At 35.1% G+C, this 14,494-nt stretch overlaps 2 protein-coding genes across 2 annotated transcripts in view; one reads left to right on the top strand and one right to left on the bottom strand.

Annotated features, from left to right (window-relative positions):
• Positions 1–14,494, top strand: part of LOC136040359 (PIH1 domain-containing protein 1-like) — a 491,267-nt gene that overhangs the window by 204,008 nt on the left and 272,765 nt on the right. The window lies entirely within an intron of this gene.
• The window catches only part of LOC136040356 (uncharacterized), a 61,552-nt gene that overhangs the window by 1,147 nt on the left and 45,911 nt on the right, over positions 1–14,494 (bottom strand). Inside the window, exon 4 of the mRNA XM_065724603.1 lies at positions 7,750–8,029. Coding sequence (XP_065580675.1) covers positions 7,750–8,029 — 280 coding nt within the window. The remainder of the gene's footprint in view (positions 1–7,749; positions 8,030–14,494) is intronic.

The raw sequence follows: 14,494 nt of genomic DNA, 5'->3' as shown, positions 1-14,494 counted from the left end.
ACACTATCCCAAGAAGTTCCCATTTCCCCCGTACCCACGCCTCAAAACGCTATAAAATGTGGGATATGGGAAGAAAGAAAAATATCCTTCATTAAAGAAGAATAAAAAAATGTGGGAAGAAGGAAATATTTTCAATTTTTCTTGTGACCAGATTCTCCGAACCAATCTCTGGTGGAATTCCTCTTATCCCTTATGTGCTAAATAGGTTTAATGATTTCTCTTGATTTTATTTTTATTTTATCCAGTTTTGGTACATTTTACAAATTCATATGTCCCCCCAAATGCTCATTTTAATGTTGCCTACACGTCTCGACTTTTCAAACAAACGTCAACCCCGATTATCCAGTTTACAAATCCTTTTTTCCACTTTTGTTACCTTCACTAATAATAAATATTGATGTTTAACCGCGCCCTTTTGGCTCACCATTTTTTTTTCTGAGGGAAGGGGGATCAGCGCTTTTTGATCACACCATACACACTCAATAATTAAAAAACAAATTAATGTTTGGACTACTTGAATCAATTTTGCTTTGCTGAAACAGAAATTTTTTTATACATTTAAACAGCCTTTGCGTAATGTAGAAAACACAACCTAATATTAATGTACAATTTAAGCCTAAAAAACCTAGATTTTTGGTGATGTCTGACCCTATTGACCTTGAAAAAAATTGTTCACTATCCCTCCCAGACTTTTTATTTGTACTTTCTCTCTTTTTGTACGATTCTTCTTTTTAATAAAAATAATAATGAAGAAACATAATCAAAATATAATCATTGCCATAATCACTTTTCTCCACTTCTAATAGGTCAAAGGTTAAACCGAGTAGATCTTCGCTTCATCTTTTCGTTAAAGGCTAGTCAGGGTTTTGTCATGAGATATAAATATTGTTTCTAAAACCAAGAGGAGGGGTACCCAAAGGACCGATTAAGAGAAGAACATTTATGAGAGTGTAAGGGTTAAAGACTTGTTGGTGGCTTGTTGGTGTTTTGGAAAATATAAATTTATTAATAGAAGAGATTGCTGTAGATACATCCGTGTGGGAAAGGTGCATCGAGAAAAATTTTTGGAATAGTTGGATTTTTTTTCTGCGGGTACATTCTATTAAATTCTGCTTTTGCTGCTTGCCATGGCCTAGCTTTTAACAAATAAAATTATATTAAATATCATATCATACTAAAACAATCTTTTCCAAAATTTCCCATCTTTATCCTGAAAAAAAAAATGGTCACGATGGGCAGGTATTTCGGAAGAGGATATCCCGCCCATGTCTCTTTTCTCATGAATCTCAACCTTTTATGAGTTTCCCCATGATTACAAATATTTTCAGAATTTTCTTTATTTTCAATGTATTTAATCTCATATAAACGAAAGCTAAACATCAATTTGCAAAAACCCAGTAAATTTTAACAAATTTCCTGTAATATTTCTTGATGTAATTATAACTATTACTGTTTCTAATTATAAAGCGGGACACAAACTTGATTGCTTTATTTTTTCGAAGGCACAATTTTGGTCAAATTTGCAAATTTGATTATTAGTCTGACATCATAATTATGGTCAGAAAAAGGTACGCTATTTAAATTACCAAGGACAGTGAAAATGGGATTTGATTTTTGAATTGGTTAAGTCAAAATATCAAGGACAGTGAAAACAAAATTTGATTGGTTGAATTGGTTAAGTGAAAATATCAAGGACAGTGAAAACAAAATTTGATTGGTTGAATTGGTTAAGTGAAAATATCAAGAACAGTGAAAACGAAATTTGTTTGGTTGAATTGGTTAAGTGAAAATACCAAGGACAGTAAAAACAAAATTTGATTGGTTGAATTGGTTAAGTGAAAATATCAAGGACAATGAAAACGAAATTTGTTTGGTTGAATTGGTTAAGTGAAAATACCAAGGACAGTGAAAACAAAATTTGATTGGTTGAATTGGTTAAGTGAAAATACCAAGGACAGTGAAAACAAAATTTGATTGGTTGAATTGGTTAAGTGAAAATATCAAGGACAGCAAAAACAGAATTTGATTGGTTGAATTAGTTAAGTGAAAATACCAAGGACAGTGAAAACAAAATTTGATTGGTTGAATTGGTTAAGTGAAAATACCAAGGACAGTGAAAACAAAATTTGATTGGTTGAATTGGTTAAGTGAAAATACCAAGGACAGTGAAAACAAAATTTGATTGGTTGAATTGGTTAAGTGAAAATACCAAGGACAGTGAAAACAAAATTTGATTGGTTGAATTGGTTAAGTGAAAATACCAAGGACAGTGAAAACAAAATTTGATTGGTTGAATTGGTTAAGTGAAAATACCAAGGACAGTGAAAACAAAATTTGATTGGTTGAATTGGTTAAGTGAAAATACCAAGGACAGTGAAAACAAAATTTGATTGGTTGAATTGGTTAAGTGAAAATATCAAGGACAGTGAAAACAAAATTTGATTGGTTGAACTGGTTAAGTAAAAATACCAAGGACAGTGAAAACGAAATTTGATTGTTTGAATTGGTTAAGTGAAAATACCAAGGACAGTGAAAACAAAATTTGATTGGTTGAATTGGTTAAGTGAAAATACCAAGGACAGTGAAATAAAATTTGATTGGTTGAATTGGTTAAGTGAAAATACCAAGGACAGTGGAAATGAAATTTGATTGTTTGAATTGGTTAAGTGAAAATATCAAGAACAGTGAAAAAGAAATTGATTGGTTGAATTGGTTAAGTGAAAATACCAAGGACAGTGAAAACAAAATTTGATTGGTTGAATTGGTTAAGTGAAAATACCAAGGACAGTGAAAACAAAATTTGATTGGTTGAATTGGTTAAGTGAAAGTACCAAGGACAGTGAAAACAAAATTTGATTGGTTGAATTGGTTAAGTGAAAATACCAAGGACAGTGAAATAAAATTTGATTTGTTGAATTGGTTAAGTGAAAATACCAAGGACAGTGAAAACAAAATTTGATTGGTTGAATTGGTTAAGTGGTAATACCAAGGACAGTAATAGGATTCAATTGTACGACTTGGGTAAGTGAAAATACCGAGGACAGTGGAAATGAAATTTGGTTGTTTGAATTGGTTAAGTAAGTTAAGTATTACTTGTGAAAAGGAAAAGTTTTTGTGTTTATCTTCCAAATTGCGCTGTGTTATTAAAAATTTCTTCGTTTTCCAATATTTTCATTTCATTTCTATTGTAAGTGGAAATGCAAAAAGGCCTTAGAAATTAAAAAAAATTGAAAAAATTGTTCACTATCCCTCCCAGACTTTTCATTTGTACTTTCTCTCTTCTTTGTACGATTTTTCTGTTTAATAAAAAATATAATTACCTGTGCTTGTTTAAATGCGATAATGACATTTTAATTTCCAAGAATCTTAATTAAGTATTAAAGGCCTGAACCCAGTCAATATACCCAAGATCTCTCGCGTTCTGCCCCCTTCCTCTAAAAAAAACATACAATTTTCCTCGAAATTTCATGCAACTAATCTTTTTCTATTGTGCCGAAAAATATACCTTCCCTTTTTAAGTTTTCACCAGACAGGCTATATAAATTGTTATTTTTCCAAGTCTTGGCTCATTCCGATTCCCCTAAATAAGACAAACTTAAAATAGACGAAATCGGGGTATTTGGGAATTCAATTTCTGCCCTGAGTTTTTTCAGTACATATCCAATATATCAGAGCGAACCAGCTCTAAATGGGTTCCTGGAGAAATTTTAGGAGGGTAAACAGGAAGGGTGCACCAAATCATAGGATGCATAGACCCTAACCCCCTATTGTATTTTCGTAAGAAGGACTATAGAACGGAGATCAGAATTGCCGGTTGGGACTTTAAGGGTCTAGTGCTGTATTCTTTGCTTTTTCATCCCATATACTTCTGTTACTTTTGTGCTTTTACAATTCCTCTCTGTAGCTATAGATACCCGCGTATTATTGGCTTTGGTATACGATACCAATTCGTTTCGCCATTAATTAAAGGATTATAATATCATAGCGACAACAGATATTTCCTTAATCATTTAAATATTCGGGTGTATTGACTCAACATGAATTCAGGACACCTCTTATTCCCCCCCCCCCAGAAAAAAAGAGTTCTCAGCTATTAAATATAACTCATTTTTTCTAGTGTTTTTACAAATTGCCCTCTTCTTTTAATATTTTTACAGACATGCAAAACAGTCGATATCGTTCTCTATTTTGGCAAAAAGTATTCGTCCTAAAGAATAAACGGAAATAAATTTAAAATGTATAGGATGTGGATGTTTTAGGCAAAATTGTTTTTCCTTATTTTTGTTTCTTTGTGTTCTTCGCATGCTGTTTTTTTTTTATTTTTCAATTCTCCTTTTTTGTTTGAATGACTTCAGTAAATAGTAAGATGTTTGTTGTCAAAATGATTATATTATTTGGATGATTGCTAGTATTTGCTTAATTACTCAAAAACCTAAGTAGCGTAAGTAGGTATATACCCGGGGGCTTATGCCTATGTACCTCTCAGATAAAGCCAAGAGAGCTTCTACTAATAACTAGTAATTCACCCTTTTCTATGATTTGGACAAATTCATCCTCACTTTCTTCAAATTTTCAGCTGCCATTCAAGGCCTTTGCTATTACTCTTTGAGCTTGGCAAAATTTAATTCCCAGGGAAACACATTAAATGGGTTAGTTCTTCGCTTACGTACGGCCTGTCCATTCATTAAATTTTTGTTTGAATCAGGGAGGAATGAACTTAAGCATAAAAGGCTGAAATAGACATCCGAGGGAAACTTTGACTATGGGATCTAATTGAACATACTCAATTCCATCCAGTAGTGGATACAGAATCAATATTTTGGGGGGGGAGATAAAAATTTAGCTCCCACATCGGTATTCGATGCCCCTCCAACCTTGCAGCTAGTACAATTTTTGAGCTTCTGGGGGCATGTTTCCCTAAGACTCAACCCTGAGTCCACTCCTGATTTCATCAAATGGATTTATTCTTCTCAAGTGATTCTCCAAAATGTCCCAGCTGGCATTCTTTATTCTATATAGATGGCACTGAGATTAGCTGTCTTGTTCTACCTAAAAGAAAATCTTTCGAGGAAGCCTTTTATAAATTAAGGGTGTGATTTAACCCGGCATTCAACAAGTCTATTGCAATTCATTGTTATAATTTGTGGCATTCCATAGCTGATTGGAATTATTGAATTGCATTCATAAGTACTTAATGAAACCTAATTTGCTTATTTCGCATTAGACCTTAATAACCTACAATTTGCTCTTATCTTTTAGATTGAAAACTCCTGGTCTGTTTATCAATCAGGATAAATCAAAACATTGCTTTCTTGAAAATTAAAACTTTCTTAAAAATTACTATTTAGCTACAAGTTTTTTAACTCTATTGATTGTGTTTTTAATTTTCAACTAAAGTTTTCGGTATAACAGGGACAACACAGGCGTATAGGAATGGAAAATTAGCATTAGATCTTTTGACCGTTTCTTTCAATTTTCTAATTAATCGCGTAAAATTATATTTTCCAGCGTTCAATAGACAACAATAATTGCGCTTATTCAATAAGCAATTGCGATTAATTGCAATAAGTAGAGCTGGAGTTAAGTTGTTTCTCTGAGGGGGGATGTAAACTTTGCCCCACCATCAACATTACATTTGTACATGTAAGGATTACATATAAACATTACAATTTTTGGCCGAAAAATATCATAATTTAAGCTTGTTTTGCCACCCCTAGGTGTCCCAGCCGGGGAACTTACCCCTTCTAGCAATCCTCCTAGATCCGGTCCTGAAAATAAGCTATATTGAACGCGGGGATGACTCAAAAGATAAGTTGTTAACCACTAATTTACGCGTTCCATGTAAGAGAAACAGTTTTATTTTTATATACTTATGTACTATAATTTGTTTAACCACAGCTGTACCACTGTAATTGTGTGATAAACCACGCGAACCTAACGGAAGTTGAAATAGGCTGATTCAGCATTTTATTCTTCTGCTATTAGCAACTCACCGCAGTATCAGGCTGCATGAGGCCAACAGAGCAACGAACGCCCCTCCTCCATCCTAATATTTTCAAAGCCTTCCTCTTTACACCCTCCCAGGAAGTTCCAATTTTCCCTAAATCTTTCTTTATGACACCCTCCCGCATAAACCACGGACGACCTGCTTTCCGTTTGAACCTAGACAGTTGGCCAAAAAGGACAATCTTCGGCGATCTGTCATCTTTCAACTGCAGAACGTGCCCAAGCTATCTCAACCTTTCTCTCATTATAACCCTAGAAAGCAGGATTGAACTCGCACAGCCTACTGTTTGACATAAAGTCAGTCAGCTGGGTACCCAGAACAATCTTCAGGTAATTTCTCTGGAAAACACCGAGCAAATCTTCAACCGCTTTTTCGAATGCCCGTTCTTTAGAACCATATTTGACCACTGTCATCACTGTAGCTTCGAATATTCTAATCTTGGTTCGCAGACTTATCTTCCTATTCTTCAAAACTTTTTCAACTGTTATAAAACACCCTGAGCCTTGTCTTTTCTACTTTTAACATCTTCGCTGTTCCCAACGGCATACTGCCAAGGTAAGTGAAGCTGCCCACCTGAACAATCTATTCACTACCGAACGTCACCTTTCATCTTCACCTAATCCTAGCCTTAGTGACTAAGTCTTCTTAACATTAATTTTTAAACTTTTTCTGGAACCCTGAACTCACAAAATCTCTAAAAGTTCATTCATTGTGCGCACACTTTTATCTAGTATGCTTAAATCATCAGCATAGTTAAAGTTCAGCAAAGCTTTTAATTCCGTCTTCTCTCATTGCCTTTCCTGTGCTTCTTAAAAAAAAAAGTCAATCAAAATGATCCCTATAAAAGGTAATAGAACACAACCCTGCTTAACTCCTGATTTAATATGAAATCAGCTGCTAATGTCATTCCCTACCTTAACCGCAGTAGTCTTATTCTCGTACATACCATGGTACATACGATGGTACATACCATCGTACAATCACCTTAATGTGTTTGCCCGGTATACCATAAAAGGCTAAGACCTTCGCTAAAGCTCTTCTGTCAAGGGAATCAAAAACTTGCTCATAGTGTGTAAAAATGAGGACCAAAGGTGTTTGATAACTCAGGTACTTCTCAATTATTAACCAAAGTATGAAAATTTGGTCGACACATCCTCTACCCTTTCTAGAACCGCACTGGTTGTTTCCTAACACTTTGTCAACAGCAACTCTCAGTCTAAAAAGTATCATATTACTTAGTAATACTTAGTAATATGATACCTATAGAGACCAGGCTAATGCCTCAATAATTATCACACTCACTCTTATCACTTTTGTTATGCAGTGGTTTAATTAGGGTTTTCCTAAAATCTCTAAGTACTTCCCTTTTTTTCAAAAATCATATTCATAATCTTCAGTAGCTTATTTCTAACCTCAAAGCCACCACATTTAAGAAACTCGTTTACCACAGTAACAGCACCTGTGACTTTTTTTTAATCCTTTTATTATTGTCACTAATTGGAAGCTTAAATAGATCTTAAATAGAAATTTTTCGTACTTAGTAGTAGCATTAAAATATTTTCTATTCAACAGAAAGAAGCATTTATAAGAATTCTCGAAAGTAAATAAAAATGATACAAAATAAAAGTAAATTAAAAATATCCCTATTAAATGAAAATATTGACCCCACTGAGGTTCAGAATTTACGGCACTCACAAATAAAAAAAAAATAGTGTAAATCTTTATATTATCAAAAAACCTACTTTAAGATGGGCTTCAGTGCAGAGCCTCCCAATTTATTTGTCATGTCTCCACTTTCGCACATAAAACGTTCAGCGCATTCTGGCTTAGCTAGAACCTGCATGTAACTTTTCAAGATTTTGTCAACATGTTTGCCAAGCATCTCCAACACTTCATGTTCAAAAACGAGTGGAGCCAGTTCGTTCATTATTGGAGATTCGTCAATTTCGTTGGAGATTTCTCGCTTCTTACGACCAGCTAATGCGGGGAATGTGGCAACAACACCAGCAGTTGATGCTAAACCTAGAATAAAAATTCTCATTTCGGAGTATCTATGGAATATATATCTTAAGTAATTAAAAGTAAATTTTAATTAAATTTTTAATTAAATTAAACTAATTAATTAAGTTAATTGAAGAATATCTTAATTAAAAAGACAGAAGAAAACACTAGCTACTCAATAGCAGATTTCCAAATTATGGATTTTGTTACCTTTATCAAATTATTGATTTTGTTACCTTCATTACTTTGCTATTACTAATAGACAAACAATATATAGTTTAAAATTGAAAATAATAACATTTATTTAATAATAATAAATTTTAAAAAATTAATAATAAAATTAAGGAGCTGTTGCCAAGTATTTCTTTTATGAATGTCTTCAATTGAATTTATTGATTTCGTTACCTATATCAAATTATTGATTTTGTTACCTTTGCTACTTTACTATTACAAATAGACAAACAATATGTAGTTTAAAATTGACAATAATAAAATTTATTTTATAATGTTAAATTTTTTAATTGTAATAATTAAATTCAGGAGCTGTTGCCAAGTATTTCTTTTATGAAGATCTGCAATTGAATTTCTGGATTTTGTTGCTTTTATCAAATTTATTGATTAAATTGATTCAATAATTTACTGTATAATAATTATGGTTTCTTAGAGGACGAAGCACTTCTCCATTCTTATCGTAAGAAATTTAAATCCTGATATCAGCTCTCAATTTGACCATTGTAATTAGATCTTGAAGATTGGTCTGAATTAGTTCTTCAAGAATAGATTTTCGACCATGCCCCACCTAAGCATTTCTAAAACACCAATTCCCCTCCTAATTTAAATTTAAATTTTATTGCTCAGAATTATATATGTATTCCCATGAGGAATGCATAAAAGGCCATTAACTTGGCATTTTTTTTTCAGGTAGTCCTCTAGGCAGGCTTTACGCTAATGAAAAATTGTGTCTGAATAGAAAACCTTTAATACAATGAATGCCGTTATTGCATTACTATCTTGTACCTTTTTTGGTCTTTAAATGCATATGAATCTGGCGTCAATCATATAAAAAATAGTTTTTTTTTCAAAATTAAGTCTCAAAAGTATAGTTAGTCAAAGGGTACACATCCTGCTCCTGACCCACAAATATCCAGCAAAGTCCTACCGGTGGGACCTGCACTCTACGTTGGGAATCACGGGAATCACCCCCTGAATATCAATGTACTTACACAAGAAGGCATCTCAAAATCTATTTTCTGCCAAAATTTCTTGCCACTTCCCCAATAATAGAATTTTTTCATTATCCCCCCTCCTAACATACATGTCCCTATTCAACCAGGTCAATATGTTTATTTCTAGTTACGAAGTGAATAAGACCCTTAAGAACCTTTAGAAGTTTTAAGAACCTTTAGACCCTTAAGAACCTTAGACGCTTAAGAAGTGAATAAGACCCAAAAATATGCAGAAGTTTTAAGAACCTTAGAAGTTTTAAGAACCTTTAGACCCTTAAGAACCTGTAGACCCTTAAGAAGTGAATAAGACCCACAAATATGTAGCAAAGTTCTACCGGCGGGACCTGCACTCTACGTTGGGAATCACGGGAATCACCCCCTCCCTATCAATGTACTTACACAAGAAGGCATCTCAAAATCTATTTTCTGCCAAAATTTCTTGCCACTTCCCCAATAATAGAATTTTTTCATTATTCTCTCCCCCCCCCCCTAGCATACATGTCCCTATCCAACCAAGTCAATGATGTTTATTTCTAGTTACGAAGTGAATAAGGCCCTTAAGCCACTTTCGCTAACATGAAAATGCAATTTTCAGGTTTATTTGATCTGTCATTATCCTTTACAAACACTATCAGCTTTCGCTCGTTAATTTCCATATTTAATGCTTTTGCAAAATTATCGGCCAAATTTATCATTGTGGACAATGTTTCCATTTTAACTTCACTTTCACATGATTAAACTGTCTAGTGAAGGCTGACAAATCCGAGAAATCAGAACTTTAGTCTCACGAACTAATAAAACCATCACAAGTTCTTATGAATTATGATGTCCAGTTGATTTGTCAACCAGAGGAATGACAAAGTAATATCCTCTTTTCTTTTTTTTATTAAATAAAAAAAACTAGTTTTTTTAACTGAAAGTAAGGAGCGACATTAAAACTTAAAACGAACAGAAATTACTCCGTATATGAAATGGGTTGTCCCCTCCGCAGTCCCTCGCTCTTTACGCTAAAGTTTGACTCTTTGCCACAATTCTACTTTTTAAAACAATTAAAAACTTTAGCGTAAAGAGCGTGGGACTGCGGAGGGGACAACCCATTTCATATACGGAGTAATTTCTGTTCGTTTTAAGTTTTAATGTCGCTCCTTACTTTCAGTTAAAAAAACTAGTTTTTATGGCACTTGGTATTAACCAAGTGACATATAGCAGTCGCCAATTCTGTCGGTCTGTCTGTCTGTCTGTCGGTCTGTCTGTCCCGGTTTTGCTACTTTAGGCACTTCCAGGTAAGCTAGGACGATGAAATTTGGCAAGCGTATCAGGGACAGGACAAGATTAAATTAGAAATAGTCGTTTTCCCGATTTGACCATCTGGGGGGGAGTGGGGGCCCGGTTAATTCGCAAAAAATAGAAAAAATGAAGTATTTTTAACTTATCAGCGGGTATTTGGATCTTAATGAAATTTCATGTTTGGAATGATATTGTGTCTTAGAGCTCTTATTTTAAATTCCGACCGGATCTGATGACATTGGGGGGAGTCGGAGGGGGAAAACCTAAAGTCCCGGTTTTGCTACTTTAGGCACTTCCAGGTAAGCTAGGACGATGAAATTTGGCAAGCGTATCAGGGACCGGACCAGATTAAATTAGAAATAGTCGTTTTCCCGATTTGACCATCTGGGGGGGGGGAGTAGGGGCCGGTTAATTCGGAAAAATAGAAAAAATGAAGTATTTTTAACTTATGAGCGGGTGATTGGATCTTAATGAAATTTGATGTTTGGAATGATATTGTGTCTCAGAGCTCTTATTTTAAATCCCGACTGGGTCTGATGACATTGGGGGGAGTTGGAGGGGGGAAACCTAAAATCTTGGAAAACACTTAGAGTAGAGGGATCGGGATGAAACTTGATGGGAAAAATAAGCGCAAGTCCTAGATACATGATTGACATAATCGGAACTTATTTGTTCTCTTTGGGGTAGTTGGGGGGGGAGTAAGTCTTAAAAATTAGAAAAATGAGGTATTTTCAACTTGCGAACGGGTGATCGGATCTCAATGAAATTTGATGTTTAGAAGGATATCGTGTCTTAGAGCTCTTATTTTAAATCCCGACCAGATCTTGTGATGGGGGCGGGGAGTTGGGAGGGGGAACCTAAAACTTGGAAAACACTTAGAGTGGAGGGATCAGGATGAAACATGGTGGGAAAAATAAACACAAGTCCTAGATAGATGATTGACATAAACGGAACGGATCCACTCTCTTTTGGGTAGTTGGGGGGGGGGGGGTTAATTCTGAAAAATTAGAAAAAATGAGGTATTTTTAACTTACGAACGGGTGATTGGATCTCCATGAAATTTGATTTTTAGAAGGATATCGTGGCTCAAAGCTCTTATTTTAAATCCTGACCGGATCTGGTGACATTGGGGGAAGTTTGGGGTGGGGAGACCTAAAATGATGGGAAACGCTTAGATTGGAGGGATTGGGATGAAACTTGGTTGGAAAAATAAGCAAAAGTCTTGCATACGTAATTTACATAATTGGAACGGATCCGCTCAATTGCGGGGGGGGGGGTAATTCTGAAAAATAAGAAAAATAACGTATTTTTAACTTACGAAGGAGTGATCGGATCTTCATGAAACTTCATATTTAGAAGGACCTCGTAACTCTGATATCTTATTTTAAATCTCAACCGGATCAAACGTAATTGGGGGGGGGGGCAGTTGGGGGGACCGGAAATCTTAGAAAATACTTAAAGCGGTGAGATCAGGATGAAACTGGATGGGAAGAATAGAAACCTGTCTAAGATACGTGACTGACATAACTGGACCGGATCTGCTCTCTTTGGTGGAATTGGGAGGGGGGAGGTAATTTTGAAAATTGAGGTATTTGTAACTTACGAAAGGGTGACCAGATCTTAATGAAATTTGATATTTAGAAGGATCTTGTGCTATAAAGTTTAACTTTAGGTTCTGACCTTCTCACAAGTGCCAAATGAGCTCTTGGCTCTTGGCTCTTCCGACCTCGTACCATATGAGCTCTCGGCTCTTCCGACCTCGTCCAAATGAGCTCTTGGCTCTTCCGACCTCGTACCATATGAGCTCTCGGCTCTTCCGACCTCGTCACAAGTGCCATATGAGCTCTTAGCTCTTGTTTTTATTTAATTTCTGAACGTTTTTGAATTAATGCATGTTTGGTTTTGGCTCTCCGCACATAAATTATTATAATGAAATTAGTATATTTATTTTTTTTTTGGCTAAATGGCTTTCTCTTAGTTTTGATCAGACGATTTTGAGAAATAAGGGGTGGGGAAGGAGGCCTAGCTGCCCTCCAATTTTTCGGTTACTTAAAAAGGCTACTAGAACTTTTAATATTCAACGAACGTTTTTATTAGTAAAAAATATACGTAACTTAAGAATTAACTTACGTAACAAACTTTTATATTCTTATATTTTTATTATGTGTACGAGGGGGTTTGTACCCTCGTTAATACCTCGCTCTTTACACTAAATCGTAGGTTTTGTCCCAATTCTTTACGAATGACCCCTGAATCAAAAAGGCCGTAGAATAAATAGTTGAAATCACTAAAAATATTTTAGCATCAAGAGCGAGGTATCTATCTCCTCCTAAATATCTCGCTCTTTATGCTAAAGTATTTTTAGAACCCCTCATATGCGTAATAATCTCTGTTCGTTTTAAATTTCAATGCTATTCCTTACTTTCATTTGAAAAAACGTTTTCATGTTTATTTTTTCATTGTTTTTTTTATAGTAATGCTAGAAAATCCTGCGCCCTTTTCATTGAATTTTTCTTCCCCCGTGACATATTCCTCAAAGGAAAGATCCTCCCACAAAGCCCTCTCCCATCAACCCCACCCCCCAAACCAAAAAATCCCCATGAAAACGTCTGTACACTTCCCAATAACCATTACTATATGTAAACACTGGTCAAAGTTTGTAACTTGCAGCCCCTCCCTCAGGGATTGTGGGGGAGTAAGTCATTCCCAAAGACATAGTTATTATGGTTTTCGACTATGTTGAACAAAATGGCTATCTTAAAATTTTAATCTGTTGACTTTTGGAAAAACATGAGCATGGGAGGGGGCCTAAGTGCCCTCCAATTTTTTGGTCACTTAAAAAGGGCACTAGAACTTTTCATTTCCGTTAGAATGAGCCCTCTCGCGACATCCTAGGACCACTTGGTCGATAAGATGACCCCTGGGAAAAAAACAAAAAAAAAAACAAATAAATAAATAAACAAACCCGTGATTTGTCTTCTGGCAAAAAATACAAAATTCCACATTTTTTAGATAGGAGCTTGAAATTTTTGCTATAGAGTTCTCTGATATACCGAATGCGATAGTGTGATTTTCGTTAAGATTCTGTGACTTTTAATGGATGTTTCCCCCTTTTTTCCAAAATAGGGCAAATTTTCTCAGGCTCGTAACTTTTGATGACAAAGACTAAATTAATTGAAACTTAATATTTAGAATCAGCGTAAAAATTCGAATCTTTTGATGTATCTTTTAGCATCAAAATTCCGTTTTTTAGAGTTTCGTTTACTATTGAGCCGGGTCGCCCCTTACTACAGTTCCTTACCACGAAGTGTTTGAAAAGAAAATAATTCGGTATTTCGGGGCTTCTGACATTATTACTCCTTTGCGGAAGTTAGGCTCAAAATTGAAAAAGGATTATATTTTTTCTCTGGGCCCCTTCCACCTCTTAGTTCGTTTATTTTCCCGTTAGTTTTCACCTGTTTTCGCTTTATAGTTGTGTTATCTCTTAGCAGTTCTTTCGTTAGTTGAGTTATGGTTGTGGTATATATGTTTTATCGCTCGTATAGTTGTGTTATTTTCAAATTATACTCCATAATAGAGAGGCTCCGAACACCCAGCATTGTATATTAAGCTCTTAATTTGACATTTTTTTCTAACGTGACCAGATTCGTCCTGCGCCCTTTTCATTGAATTTTTTCCCCCATGGCATATTTCTCCAAGGAAAGATCCTCCCACATAGCCCCCTCCCTCAACCCTACCCCCAAAACCAAAAAAATCCCCCTGAAAACGTCTGTACACTTTCCAATAACCATTATTATATGTAAACACTGGTTGAAGTTTGTAACTTGCAACCCCTCCCCCAGGGGCTGTGGGGGAGCAAGTCATCCCCAAAAACATAGTTATTATGATTTTCGACTATGCTAAACAAAATGGCTATCTCAAAATTTTGATCCGTTGACTTTGGGAAAAAAATGAGCGTGGGAGGGGGCCTAGA

Source organism: Artemia franciscana, chromosome 20 (genome assembly GCF_032884065.1).
Source record: "Artemia franciscana chromosome 20, ASM3288406v1, whole genome shotgun sequence".
Classification (NCBI taxonomy): domain Eukaryota; kingdom Metazoa; phylum Arthropoda; class Branchiopoda; order Anostraca; family Artemiidae; genus Artemia; species Artemia franciscana.
This window is presented reverse-complemented; position numbering and strand designations above follow the sequence as displayed.